This window comes from Marmota marmota, unplaced genomic scaffold, assembly GCF_001458135.2.
Source record: "Marmota marmota marmota unplaced genomic scaffold, marMar, whole genome shotgun sequence".
Lineage (NCBI taxonomy): Eukaryota > Metazoa > Chordata > Mammalia > Rodentia > Sciuridae > Marmota > Marmota marmota.
Window position 1 is genome coordinate 3,512,058 of NW_025999927.1, and position 15,691 is coordinate 3,527,748.

A 15,691-nucleotide genomic window follows, 5' to 3' on the forward strand; every position below is an offset into this window, starting at 1 on the left:
TTCTGTCTGTGCAGTTGGGAAGAAACATAAAAGATATGGGGAATGAAGTCTGAGTTCACAAAGTGCCAAAGGTTTCAATTTTGTCAGAAATATAAAGAGTACAAAGATTCTCAAGAATTATTCTTATTTTAAACACTCAGTTATAGTCAAATAAGTGTTTACTACAACTTTTAACCAGCTATGATCTGAGATAAAAAAAAAATTATTGTTGAAAATACATAAACAATTCTCTAATAAATAAATAACTTTAATAAAGCTAAAAAAAATCTAAGAAATTACCTGGTACTACGGACATTAAACTTTAAAATAAACCATAAAATAAAAAAATAACATTTTTTAAAAAATTCTTCTTAAAATTATATAGTAAATTAAAACAGCTAAGAAATATCTTTGAAATACTTTAAATCTTAAGATTATATCCTTGCATGTCAGGAAGAAAAGGAAGTATATTCTAATGGTCACAGTAAAAGGAAGAGATTTATCATGCACCTGAGAATCACCATGTAGGAAAGGACAGAGATATAGAATAAGAAGTTCAAATTCTAAAAACTGAAAACAAACACTAAACTGTACCTTTACAGTATATATCAGACCGAATACAACTGATGAATGCCAATAACACAAACAACTATCATACTTTAAAAGTGGTAGCCAAGGCAGTTTTATTTATACTAGAATGAAAACCAAATACTTATATTAATAAAAACATCAAAAATCAAAAATTTGCATTTAATATCAATGTCAGACACAAGCTAATAAAATTTATGTAAATAATCCACTGAAAAATAAAGAAGCAAATAATGGAATTACTGGCAATCAGCCAAATAAAACTTTCTTCTAATCTTGCTTTTTTTGGAGGGCTAAGGGGCACTTTACCACTGAGCTTCAATCCCAGCCCTTTTTATTGTTTTAGTTTGAGACAGGGTCTCAGTACATTTCTGAGAAGCTTGCTAAGTTGCTGAGGCTGGCCTTGAACTCATGATACTCCTGCCTCAGCCTCTTGAGTCACTAAGGAATATAGTTATGCAACATTTCTACTCTTTCAAAGGAGTCAGTGGCAAATTCAGAAGGTAATGTACTAACAAAGAATGTCAAGAAAGACATCCTCTGAATGTATTAAATGTGACTAATATATAGATTTTTAAAAATTAAGCTGATGCATGTATATAAATATATGCATATGTATTTAAGTTAAAGAACATTTTGGGAAACCAAATGCGTTAAGACATTTTTTCATCTGAATTAACAAAGAAATGCCAAATTTCCCTCAATTTGATGTTATACTTAAAATGAAACAATTTTTTTTTAAAGCTTCAGTTTACTAAGGACCTACCTATGGGCCAGTCACTAAAATCAGACGTTTTATATATACTAACTTTTTTATAGTGGCATTACAGATTGAACTCAGGGCTTCATGCATGTTAAGCAAATGCAATACCACTGAGCTACATCATACGCCCATATATATATATAAAATTCTTCAATCTATCATGCCTAGCCTATGGAGAAAGGGCAATGAAACCTTTTGGTAGTAGTCAATTACTTAGAAAAAGTTCATATAATAGAAACATACACATACACACACACACCACACCCCACACTTTATGTGGCAAAAATTCCATCTACACTTAAAAAAACTAAACACTTACAGCAGTCTTCCCACCCCACTCTGGGGTTTTGCTTTCCCCAATTTCAGTTACCCATGGTCAACAGCAGTCAGTAAACTGAAAATTCTGGAAATAATTTATAAATCTTAAAATGTGTAGCATTCTGAGACTGTGATAAAATCTTGTCCCATCCTGCCCAAATGTCAATCATCTCTATGTCCAGCACCACTGTATAGGCTACCTACCTAATCAGTCACTTAGTAGTCATCTAGGTTATCATATCATAGTACCGGGGCTTGGGTTCAAGTAACCTGTATTTTACTTTAAAATGGACACTCAGTGAAACAGCAGTGATTCAAAGAAAATACAAGGACGTAAAATATGAAAGGACAGACTAAATCTGGCAATGCTGTAGGGCATAAGAAAAAACAGTACAATATGTTGTCACTAAGTGGTAGCCAAGGTTTCAGGCATCCACTAGGAGTTCTTGGGACATGTCCCCAAAGAGTGGGGGCAACTACTGTATCAGTAATAATAACACACAATGGTTTTAAAGAATATTTATCATATTTAGGCTGCCACCTCAGGAAAATTGTTTCTGTTATGAATATAGGCAAGTGTTGCTTAAAAAACAGAACAATTCAGACAAACATGTCAGTTATGAGGTGATTACATCATTGTGCAAGAATCACACAGTATATTTATGCATCCCTATGTAGGATGGACTCTAGGCTGTATTATAATATAAAGGGACCATCTTTGACCTTAAAATTGTTATGCAGCACAGAACTACATTACTGGCACCAAAAAATTCATACAGATTAAGAGTTAAAGGGATTAATAAAACAAAAAAAAAACTGTTCTATAAAATAAGATAGCAGGGGCTGCAGTTGTATAGCTCAATGGCAGAGTACTTGCCTCACCAGTGTGAGGCACTGGGTTTGATCCTAGCACCACATAAAAACAAATAAAGGTTTTGAGTCCATATACAACTTAAAAAAAACAAAAGATACCAAACTGAAAACAATTAATGATAACGAAGAAAAACACAGATTTACCAATGTGCCTTACAAATAGATGTTCCAAAAACATCTACAGATTTAAGATTTTTAGGCAAAAAGTTAAAACCTGATTAGATTTCTTATTAGTTGAAATAATTATTAAGAAAAGTAAGAACTTCACATATACACCTATACACAAATATACCAAAGTATAATAAACAAACATTTTATTATATTCATCTAAACCCCACTTTGTTTTCTTCCATGTTCACTTCCACGAAAATTTCAGAAGTCTAAATAATCAAGATATTTTAGGCAAAAGGCTCAATTTCACTAAGTTTCTTAATAGTTAAATAGTCTTCAACAGCAGTAAGATGTACTTCAAGTATAGAAATATAACAAAGCATAATAAAAAAGTCTTCTTATTCTATCCCCTTAGGCCCAGTTTTATTTTTGTTTATTTAATTACTTGTTTGTATGCTGTAGATAAATTTAATACTAAAATGATTTTTAAAAAATTGATTGTGCTTATTTAAATGAATGTGCTTAATCATATTTGTGTTTTACATTTTATCTGTAGTACTAGAGATTAAACCTAGGGATGCTCCACCACTGAGCTAGCCCCAAGCCTTTGTTTTCATTTTGAGAGGGTCCCACTATCCATCCTCCTGCCTTAGCTCATGAGCTGATGGGATTACAGGAATTAATAGGAGTGCACACGTGGCAATGCTGATGTTTTTTCAACCTCAGAAATAAAATTAAATGCCAAAGGATACCTCTTAAATCTAGGGGGCCCCTGTCAGTCCATAAATTGTTAAATAATTCATCATCCCAAAATGATCAAAACAAGTAAATGCGTCTATCATATAGAACACAACAATGATTTTGGCCTTTGAAGATTATTATTATAATAGTGTTTTTTCCTTTTTTTTTTTCCCTCAAGAAATACATACTCTCCAAATCTATAGCCAAAAAAACCATCCACAGAACACAAGAAGGGTATCGTCTCAAGTTCATATTATCTGGTCATTCAACAGACCTTAACGCAGTTAAAAAAAAAAAAAAAAAAGTACTTTTCTCTAAAAATTTTTATAAATTTCCATGATGAGAGCAAGAATGGATCAAAACCATGATCTTTTTCTATAAATGAATGTTATTTTGGTCTCTGAAAGAGGCAAATGCTGTTTTCTTAATAAATGCAAATCACTATTATTCCATACTTTGTCAATCAATTTAGATTCAACATATAAACATAAAGATCAAAGGAGAAGAATTCATCTAGCCAAAATACATCATAACCAAAAACAAATTTCTTACCCAGATTTTGCTTTTTCTTCTTCAGCTTCTACCTTTATGCTGAGGGATTCGTCTATCCTATTTATATCAGTGTCTTTATCTTCCAGATTTTCACTTTCTTCTGATTTTTTAATGTTAACTTCCTTTTCCTGATCAGATTGTGTAGGTACAGATTCTAATAAATTCTTTTTATTTCCCTAGGAAAAGATCAGAGGAACTAAACAAACAAAAGTAAAAAATTTCAACCCAAAGCCATCATCTTAAGTGTCAGAAACAAGAACTACCAGCCAATACTAATAAAGATAGTTATTTTTTAACATTTAAGAAACTCCTGTCATTTTTTAAAAAACTACTTTCATTCTTAAAAATAAAATCAGAAATATTCAAAAGTAGTACATAAGGGAAATGTACACAATAAAGTACAATATTATAAAAAAATATATATACCAAAGGCAGCAAAGGACAATCAACAATTTCTGATTTACCAGAGAGGGTTTAATATTTTCCTTTCTTTCAATGTCATCCTCAGTAGGCTTCTCTTCTTTTGGTATTACATTCCTCTCCTCTTCAACCTTCACTTCTTTGATCTCTATTTCATTTTCTTCTTTAACTTTCATTTCTCTTCCATCCTCACACTCTTTACATGGCTTGTTAAGAACTTTCTCTGGCAATGCCATCTGAAATTCAATATGAGCCGACCTGCAGTACTCCTCAAAACCATACAAGTACCTGGAAACATAAGATAAAATATTAGTGTAGAAATTTCTTTAACATGCATTCCTATCTTTTGTTTATGCTTCTCAAATATCAAACCATATAACAAGCCAATTTATTCATTTTAGTTCTTTTCAATATGTTCAATCAAAATAGACAAGAAAAAAATTCATTTAAAAGCAACTATTAAGAGTAAAAAAGATGGGCTGGGGATATAGCTCAGCTGGTAGAGTGCTTGCCTTGCAAGCACAAGGCCTTGGGTTCAATCCCCACCACTACCTACTCCCCACCCCCCAAAAAAAACAGTAAAAAAGACCTTCATAATCTTAAATATAATAAAAGTGACAATAACAGCTATAAGACATATTAGTAACATCATCTACTTGTTGAGATTTCTTAAGTGCAACAAAATTGGGCCAATCAGTAAGTCTCATTTAATAAACAGTAATCTTAAGAGGTAAATAGTAGTAATGAAGAAACTAAGGCTTAGGAGAACAAATAAATGGTCAAAGGGCACAAAGAGATAATAACTTTCAAAACTAGGGTTTAGGGCTGGGGTTGCAGCTCAGTGGTTGAGCGTTTGCCTCAAATGTGTAAGGCACTGGGTTTGATTCACAGCACAACATAAAAAAATTAATAAATAAAATATTGTGTCCATCTATAACTAAAATTAAAAAAAAACATTAGGATTCAAACCTAGATTTATCTTACTATAGAATATTAACTTTCTAACCTATATGTAGTACTTTACAAATGTCCTTGTCCACAAAAACTTTCAGGATTACTCTAGTAAAAATTTCTGATTTCTCTGATGAAGTAATTAGCTTCAGTTAAATTGGTAAATTTAATCCTGTTTTCTACAGTAAATATTGAATAATTATACCAGATACACTTACTTTTTATAAGCACATTTAACATTGTATCCTGCAGCTGAATTTAAGACAGGGATTCCAAGATCTTGATACACTTGTTTCCAAACAGCTCCACTTTCAATCTAAAAGACAAAGTGAAATGAAAATTTTCAAATTAGAATATGAATATAGTAATATTTTGATAGATACGGCATATAATTATGTTTTTATTTATTGATATAGTCTCAAAAGAATGAAATATATCAAATATGATTAATTCTAATTTGTATTTACCAATAAATAATTATCTGAAAGACTTACAAATGTTGAAATACTGGATCATATGACTTTTAAATAAACCTGTTTATAGTAAACATGGAAGTATCCAGGTTGCAAAACAAAATTTGTAACAAAGAGAGAAAAATAATTTTAAAGGACTTACAAGTCCCATAAAACTTAAAAGCCAATAAATCAAAGAAGTTCTATTACAAGTAGTAAAGCACTTTACTCTACAGAATATTCTTATTTGGATGAATACCACACATCATGGCAACCTTAGAATTATTTCCTTAAGTCAGTTCAACAAACATTTTCTATCTATAGCAGGCACAGTGAAAAAGATTAAAAATGTAAAGAATATTAAAAAGGATCTGTACTCTCAAGAAATATACAAGTCTAAGGACAAAGAATTATAGAAACTGTTTCTACTATATGGTCATGCTATGATTGAGATATGCACAGGACTTTCACAAAATGCTGACAAACTGAGAAAGCTCACTTTGAAGACTTTTTAAATTAAAATTCAAATTTCAGGGTACAGTGATACAAATCTGTAATCCGAAGTAATCAGAAGGCTAAGATAGGAGAACTCCAGCCTAAGCAACATATAATACCCAGCGTCAACACAAGCCAAAAAATTTTTTATTTCACCCGAGGATGAAAGTTCCTTGTTTCTAAACTGTACTTTCCATTTTCTTTTCCTTATATTCTTGCATTTTTATTAAAAGAAAATAATTTTAATGAGAGCAGAAACCTGAGAAAGCATATTGCATGAAGACAAAACCATACTTACATTATCAAATCCTCCAAGTTTGTGCACAAGTCTAAATAATTTAAAGAGATTCAAATTTCGATATCCAAGTACAGGTCGTTTGTTAATAGGTGTACCTGTTATAGAAATAAAAAAATATATTAGTGTTATGCTTCATTTTTTAATCTAAAGTCTCAAAGATTCAAATAATACACATATATTCATATCAGAAAAAAAATCTCCTTTGTTATTGCAAGACAGGATAACCATACTTAAACCCATGTCATAATTTTACAGTTTTTGTATATCAGAATTTTGAAACCTTAAAAACTTCATTCCATCATCTCCCTTCTGGTGAAAAAAGCATATACTCAAAGTAAAACAAATTGAAATGCCGTCAGAACCAAGCTTTTAAAAATAAGGGAAGCAAGATTTGGCTAAACTAAAAAAAAGTGCTGAGATAATTGATAAGGAACTGCTTCACAATGATATCAATTTATATGATGCTCTATTTATATTTACTAATTCACTTCTATTGTAAATACTGGTTCTACAGTAAAGCTAAACAGTCTTATTTCATTCCAACACAGGAAAATGCAGGACAAGGATACTACATTAAACTCTAAACTGTTAAAAAATGGTAGAGGGACCTGGGGTTGTGCCTCAGCGGTAGAGCTATTGCCTAGTATGCGTAAGGCACTGGGTTTGATCCACAGTACCACATAAAATAAAATAAAGATTATTGTGTCCACCTACAACTAAAACAAAATTAAAAAAAAAAAATGGTAGGAGATTAACAATATAGTGATGGACTTCAATCTATGAACCTCTCCAAAAATGGATGGCTTATTTTATCCTCTTCTCTAACACCACATTTTATTTGCATTCTTTAGTTTGTAATGTATCTTACCTAAAAGCCTAAGAAAAAGCATATTCTTGGGCCAAGCCTCCATTCAAATAAAAGAAAACAGGAATTTAAAAAAAAAAAACACACTTTTTATTGAAGAATAAAAAGATACCCATATTAGGGTAGCCATTATCATTTATTAGAACACAAGAAGACATATAGACCCAGTTACACATCAGCATTACAAATAAGGATTTAGAAAACATTAATTCCCAGAGTAGTGTGTGGCACTTCCAAATATTATCACACTCATCTTCTCCTTTCCTTCCAGCTACAAATTCTTCTGCCTTTCCCTTCTACCTTTCTAGAATCTTTCCAGCAAAGGAGAAAGTAAACTCTGGTCAAGTGAAGAAGCAAGAGTAAACAAGGACACTACTGAAGATCTAGGCCATCACTATAAATTTACAAAGGTTAGCACCCACTCCTCTTCCTTTCATCCTTGCAGTTTTTCCACATTAGGTAGCTACAATCAACTGAGCCAAGGCTCACCTTGAGACCAAGTCATGTTTCTTTTTGTATTTCTGGCTCTCTATGAAGGATTTAATTCTCTTCTTATATCTATGTGGCTGGGTCATAGGAGACATGAGGGCCACGTTAAATGTGTCATTTCTCTCTCTCTCTCTCTCTCTCTCTCTCACACACACACACACACCTAGGTATACTGAACTGATTTGGAGGAGACATTTTAATAAAATCCTTTGTGCAGATGCTTAAATGGTGCCATGGTTCCCATGCTGCTGCTGTTCCATAAGATAATGAATGATTCTTTGGTATGACACCTATAGGAGGGGAACTGGACAAAATCTGCCAACATACAGTCAAATTCCTCATGATCCTTTCTTTTTTACTATATGACAAGCTCTGTGCCAAGTGTTTTAATACGAGCAGTCAAAACACAGTCTTAATTAGCCATGACATGAGGCTTAATAAGCTGAATACCTTTTTTCAAAATATTAATTACCTCACTGAAATCTACAAACTTAAGGATGAATGAAAGCAAAAACACTCACCTCTGTCCTCCATAAATTTGTATAACTGCTGAAGAAAGTTCTCCCTTTCTTCTGGAAATGGTTCTATTTCTTCCTAATTTTAATCACAGAAGAAAAATATTATTTTTCCCAATTCAGCATTTTAATAATACAAGCAGACATCCTGCCATCACCAAAAACTAATACTCCTTAAAATATTTCAAGTGTTTTAATAAATAAAATATATTTCTTAATACTAAGCTGTCCAAAACCAGGTATGTCTAAACATTTTATGCTGAACAGAGGAATATGTCCTAAAAGGTATCTCAATAGATTTCCAAACATAAATTCTCATGAAAGAAAAGACACTAAAGATTGTTCATGAACTTTTTTTTTTTTTTTTTTTTTTTTTTAATGACCAGAGAGCTATTCTTCAAATCAGGGTCACAGACTCAAGAAGACCTACTCTTACTTACATTAAATCGGGCCACATCTGACTCTATTATTACTCCTCAAGGTACTGTACAAATATGGGTCCCATTAGGTATTACTACAAGTATTCTTCATTATAGGCAGCCCCACTGTATAGTACTTTCAAGCTTATATAATCAGTAAAGTGGGGAACAAACTTGATCTACAATACCTGAAGATTCAGACTTAGGGAAATCTTCAAGTAATAAAATAGTTCCCCGATTAATCAATTACAAGGGAGGGACTAGCTTCTTGCTGCTGTGGCCAAGGGCTGTGGCAGTAGGGAGCTGGTCCTGAAGCAACCTGCAAGGAGCAGGGTAGTAGGTAAGATTGAGGAACTCACCAATCCAATGACTTTCATCCATTCAACATACATTTAATGAGCACCTGTAAGTGTAGGCACTATACTAGGTGCTGAATCAAATACAAAAAAAAATAAGCTATGGAGCCTACCATTACAGAACATGATTAGGAGTAACTGCAAAAAAAAAAAAAGTATTCAAACAGTAAAGTCAGACTTTACAGTTACTCCAGCTGAAATATATATGGTAGTTATATTCAACTGATATATATGGTGGGATATTCAACTGATATGCTCAACAAATTTAAATACAGCATTGTTAAGTTTGGAAAATCATGTACCTAATGTCATTGTTCTAATGAAATTTGCCCTTTAATTTTAAAAACTAATATACCAAAGGCAGGCAAATTCAAAAATTAAAATTAAAAGAAGAAACACATGATGATTAACTAGTAGGTTTCTCATTGGTAGTTGGACAGAGAATAAAAAAATGAAAAATCAATGATATCCTTATAACTGCCAAACTTTTTCCTATTCCAAAAATATTTAAGTGAAGTTTTTGAGAAAATTCTTAAACTAGAGATTTGCTTTTAAGTTGGGCGTGGTGGTATGCATCTGTAATCCCAGTGACTTGGGAGGCTAAAGAAAGAGGACTGCAAATTTCTGGCTTGCCTCAGCAAATTACCAAGACTATTTCAAAATAAAAATTAAAATGGACTGGGAAAATAATATTCCTGGGTTCAGTCCCCATTACCAAAAAAAAACAACAACAAAAACAAACACATGCACACACACACACAACTATAATAAAACACAAACCTAGCAACAAAAGATTTGGTAACTAATATTTATCAGTCATCCATTAATTTTATGCACCATGGCAAACACTAAGGACAAAAAAATGAGAAAGACAGGATTCTCCCCCTATCTTTGAGGAGCTTACAGAGTGGCAGGGGAGAAAAAAAATCGGCAAGCTAGGCATAGTAACGTACTCCTGCAATCCCAGCAGCTCCAATAGGTAAAGTGGGAGGATTACAAATTCAAATTCTGTCTCGATAATGTAGTGAGACCTTAAATAACTCAGACCGTTTCAAAATAAAAAATAAAAAGGGCTAGGGATGTAGCTCAGTGGTTAAAACCCTGGGTGTTCAACCATTCAAACCCCAGTACCAAAAAATAAAAAACAGGCTATTAACCTAAATATATATAATGTATGTATACATACACATAAATAGCAAAGATATGTACAAGAAAAAGTACTGGTTTAGAGTGATTACCTTTCCTGGGGGAAAGGAGGAAAGCAATGGTTCACAGGTTTTCATTAACAAAAATGAAACACAAAAATGTGCACAAACAGGGTTTTGGAAACTGAACAGAAATGTGGTGAGAGACTAAGAAAAGGAAGGAAAAGTGGCGCTGGCAGAGGTACTGCGATATGCAGAGATGCAGCAAGGTCCCTACTTTGACATAGCTAGAGCGTAAAGTTCAAAGGGGAAGAATGTAGCAAGAGAAGTGACAAGGAAAAAATGGCAGGGGTTGTTCCAAAAAAGAGGCTCTACACTGAAGCTTTACTTTTGCGGTAGCAAAAGGCCACGTGGGAGGTTTTAAGCAAGGGATTGACTGCTCATTTAGCTTATTAAATAGAAAGAAGTCAGGAAATAGACTGAAGCAGAGAAATTTTACACTATCCATTGCATCAGGTCACTATACTCTAAAATATAACTTCCTAAAGACTCCTATTTCATTAATAGTTTCTACAAATGAAGGGCATAGTTTCATAAGTCACAAAAATATTATATACTAACAGAAATTACCTTAATTTTCTAAACACATTAAATACAGTTCACACTTCATGGTCAAAAATAGTACCTGTCACTATCTGCACCACTCAAATGATTTTTAAAAAGTTGTTTAGAAAACCATTAATGAGAGTCAGTCACTGCTAGGCCTAAAGCACCAATTACAGTAAAATTTAAGATTTTAGTTCATGGATATGGATCCAAGAGCTAAAAATGCATAGGTGCTACCCATTCGTATAAGATTATTTAACATTATGTGAATCAAAGAAATATTCACTTTACTTTTATTGATTTTTCTTTTAATAATGAAAAATGTTTTATAATTTTTGAGGTATTTCAGTAAAAACTCAGGAAGTGACAGCTGTCCTGTGTATATGGCAGTGAAATACATATTGAAGTATTAGGTGATATTTCATTAATCATCCAATAAACCAAAACCACAGCAAGATTAAGACATTACTGAATTACCAGAATATCTATACTAAATATATTTAATGTCACGAGATCATATTTCTACTTTAAGGTAAGCAAACAACGATTATGATGAATCTCACAAATATAATTTTATTATGAAGTATTTCTAATACTAAAAATATTTACGTGATTAATGACTTCATGTGAAGACCTAACCAGTTATTATTTGGAATTTTAAAGCATCAACTGCTTTTATTTACCTCTTCTTCACTGCTATTATCCTCTTTTTCTTTTTCATCATCTTCCTCCTCCTCTTCTTCCTCTGCTTCACTACTAGAGCTATCCTCTTTCAATTCAGTCTTCCAGGTAGCAGGAATAGTTCTACTTTTGTGAAATTCAAGTGCCTGATCAAAAGCTGGAAGAAGACCATAAAATATGTGAACTGGAGAAATTTTTTTTCTTTTTTTTTAAATTTTAATTTGTTATATATGACAACAGAACATATTACAATTCATATTACATATATAGAGAACAATTTTTCATCTCTCTGATGTATACAAAGTATATTCATACCATTCCTGTCTTCATACATGTACTTTGGATAATGATATCCATCACATTGATTTGAAGAAATTAAGCCAACTGAAATTCTCTAAGAATATTTAACAAGATAAAGAAATAGGGGGCTGGACCTCAGTGTCACAGCACTTGCCTAGCATGTGTGAGGCACTGGGTCTGATCCTTAGCATGACATAAAAAACTAAACAAATAAAGGCATGCTGTCCATCTACAACTGTAAATTAAAAAAAAAAAAAAAAGATAAAAAAATAAACACAATTATGTTGCTACAAAGTATTTGCTGTTTGCTGAGCTCTAGGCCCTGAGTGCAGCTTTTCCATGAAGCAGTTCATGCAGTCCTGCTCATTCAAGGCCAATGGTATCCACTGTACACAGAAAGCAAAACTGATATCATTGGAAGGTTTATCAGGTTCAAACAAATACAAGAGAAACAGTTTTCTTCTCTCAAATGGATATTAAGCTTGTCTACTGAAAACAACTTTAACACAGTCATTCAATATTTTATCCAATATTTACTAAATAGTTTTATGTACAAGGCACATGGGCCATGGTTATAATGAAATACCTGATAATTGACCATAAATGTTCTCTACATTTCCAGTTAAATCTAAGTATAACAATTAGCTTCAACTAAACTTAGCTAGACACCAATCATTTCTCCTTTTACAATACATGGAAATTAATTACAAAACATAAAATCTCAATGATTTTAAGGCAGATTACACAGCATATTACTGAATTGATGTATAAGGGCAAAGACAAAATAACAATATTTACAAGGCCAAACAATGAAGTAACAAATGCAATTATAGCATATTCCTCAATCAAATGTAACTACTGGAGCCTCCATTCCGTTACTGAAAGTTAACACATCAAAACTACTTTGATTCCTTTTTCTATAACTATGGAAACAAATACTTCATTTACTAGGAGAAAAGTCAAGAGCTGATGACACAGTTTCCTCCACTTTTCCAGAATACTGCCCCTAATACTAGGCATCCCCCAAAAAAGATTTTAAAAGTATAAATCACATAGAATCAAATATAATTAAGGATATAACTTCAAAAAAATCTAAAAACAAAATAAAACATAATCTTCAAAAACACTTGAGCCCTTTTTATAGTAGTTCCAATTCATTCCAAGATTATCTTTACCTTGTTTTAATACAGCATCAGGCTTTGGTGCAGTGTCACTAGTAATTTCATGAACATCTTTTCTTGGCACTGAAGTACTGTATTATTTAATTATAAAAGAAAAGACAGATTAGGAGTTCAGTCAATTAAATACCACAGAAAGATACTACATATATGAAAATATTGACACATACAATGAAAGTGACTATACACAGGGTTGCAATTCCCAAATCATATGCTGGACAGCATGTTAAAATATGTGAAGATCTGTGAGAGGATTCTGCCTTAAGAAATATTATAAAAATCCCTGGTTTCCAGATATCAAAGAGACCTCTGCCTGAAAAGAAGAATTCTAAAAACTGTTTAGAGTGATACAGTAATAAATAAAAATGTTTAGATGACAAAAATATATGAATACTGTAAAAAAAAGAAGTCAACAATAAAAATAAGTTTAAGAAGAATCTGTACCAATTTAAATCTAAATCTTCTTTTGATAATTTTTTTTCAATGGTTCCTCGGCTTAAAATAAATTCTAATATGCAATCTGAGGCCATTTATGGAATTCCCTGACCATAAGGAAGGTCAGATAAACACAACCAGGACAAGTTCTATGATATTCATAACATGTATTTCTAATAAATCTTTCAGCTTTTGTGCATTTGTTTTTTTCTGTTAATCAAATTACAAATGCCTGAAAACTACTCCAAACACATGTATAGAATGTCATTTTTAACTCATTCATTCATTGTGGTGCTAAGGATTGAACCCTGAAGAACCCTGCACATGCTAGGCAAGCAATCTACCATTAGGTTGTATGCCCAGCACTTGGCATTTTTTAAAAATATTTTTTATTAATTGTTGATGAAATTTTTTATTTTATTTATTTGTATATGGTGCTGAGAATCAAACCCAGTGCCTCACACATGCCAGGCAAGCACTCTCCCACTAAGCCACAATCCCAGCCCACTCTTGGTATTTTTACATTGAGACTAAGTTGCTGAGGCCAGCCTTGAGTTTGCAATCCTCCCAAGTAACTGGAATTATAGTCATGCACCATCACACCAGCTTATTTTTAAAATTTCAAATACAAACAAAAGTAGACAGAATTGTACCATGAACCCACATGTATCCATCCATCATCCAACTACAATAACTGTAAACTCAATCACTCAGATATTTTTACCACAGCCTCCAACCTTAACTAGATTATTCAGAAACAAATTCAAGGCATTATAATTTATGATATTTCATTACAGATCTTCAAAAAATAATTTTTTGGCACTAGGGATTAAACATAGGGCTGCTTTACCACTAAGCTACATCCCCAATGCTTTTTATATTTAATTTTGAGACAGGGTTTCACTAAGTTGCTCAGGGCTTCACTAAATTGCTAAGGCTGGTCCTCAACTTGTGATCCTCCTTCCTCAGCCTCCCAAGCCACTGGGATTACAAGTGTGTGTCATAGCTTTATTTTTAAAAATCATGTTTGAAACCTTTAAAACCTGAACACCAAATCTTAAAATGTGACAATACCAGATAAGGCTCAGAAGAAAATACCTGGCTTCTCTAGTCAAAAGTGGGGGGAGGGTGACACACAGATTTTAAGATCTCAGCTCTAAAATTTTTCTATATGAAAAATAATTGTGTTCACATGTTACATACATCTAATGCAATCCATTTTTAATCCTCCAGACTAATATAAAAGCCAAATGTTATCCAACAGACCTAACTAGAAATATTAGAAAAAACTAACAAATCACACAAAAATGAACCATAAAGAAAAGTCAGTAAGTCTATTAGTATTAAAAACATCAAATTTGCCTCAATAACCCTCAAGGAGGCTGAGGCAGGAGGATCACAAGTTCAAGGCCAGCCGCAGCAATTAAACAAGGTCCTGTCTCAAAATAAAAAATAAAGAGGGCTGGGGATGTGGCTCAGTGGTTAAGTACCTCTGGGTTCAATCCCTGGTACCATATATATATATATATATATATATGGGCTGGGGTATAAAGCTCAGTGGTAGTTTAATTTTCCATTGTCTTCCATAGTACATGCAAGACCCTGGGTTTGAACCCTAGCACAGTTTAAATTTTTAAATCTCTAATGTGAAAAATGGTTCTCTTTGAAACATTCTCTATGGTGAAAAATGAAAGCTAAGGTCATTGGAAATAACACTCATCCCTTAACATTTTAAACTGGAGAGGGGAAAGCATATATGTACTTCTAGATAGGATTTTCAAACCAAATGAATGATACTTACAATTTCCCATCTTTGAAAGATCGAACAAGAATATTATCTTTTTTCACAGCAATCTCATCACTGCAATCAGGACAAACCACCTTTTAAAAAAAGTGTGAGACTATTAGCATATTAGTTATAAATGTGCCTTTTAATTAAATCCTTTTAAAAATTAGTTTAAACTTAAAGAGTTTAAAACCAATTTTAGTTACAGAGTAGTAAGCACACCTACGTAACTTTAAATCGATCTTCTACATCCTTCCAACTCTGAACATTTCAAACTGGTTTTTTGGTACAGGATGGTGTTGAAAACAGAAGCATGGCTGAAAGGGGGATGAAGCTGTAGGCAAAGTTCTCAGCAGAATAGAGAAAAGAGGCAGA

General features: G+C 32.6%; 1 protein-coding gene across 4 annotated transcripts in view; it reads right to left on the reverse strand.

Annotated features, from left to right (window-relative positions):
- Positions 1 to 15,691, reverse strand: part of Arid4b (AT-rich interaction domain 4B) — a 123,122-nt gene that overhangs the window by 37,952 nt on the left and 69,479 nt on the right. For all 4 annotated transcript variants that reach the window (XR_007346515.1, XM_048800386.1, XM_048800385.1 and 1 more), the window contains exons 8-15: positions 15,332 to 15,411; positions 13,093 to 13,169; positions 11,620 to 11,774; positions 8,417 to 8,489; positions 6,542 to 6,636; positions 5,515 to 5,612; positions 4,390 to 4,633; positions 3,926 to 4,101 (exon numbers count right to left, since the gene is read on the reverse strand). Coding sequence is in view for 3 of the 4 variants with exons in the window: in XM_048800386.1 (XP_048656343.1) it covers positions 3,926 to 4,101; positions 4,390 to 4,633; positions 5,515 to 5,612; positions 6,542 to 6,636; positions 8,417 to 8,489; positions 11,620 to 11,774; positions 13,093 to 13,169; positions 15,332 to 15,411 (998 nt within the window). In the remaining variant the exon portion in view is untranslated. The remainder of the gene's footprint in view (positions 1 to 3,925; positions 4,102 to 4,389; positions 4,634 to 5,514; positions 5,613 to 6,541; positions 6,637 to 8,416; positions 8,490 to 11,619; positions 11,775 to 13,092; positions 13,170 to 15,331; positions 15,412 to 15,691) is intronic.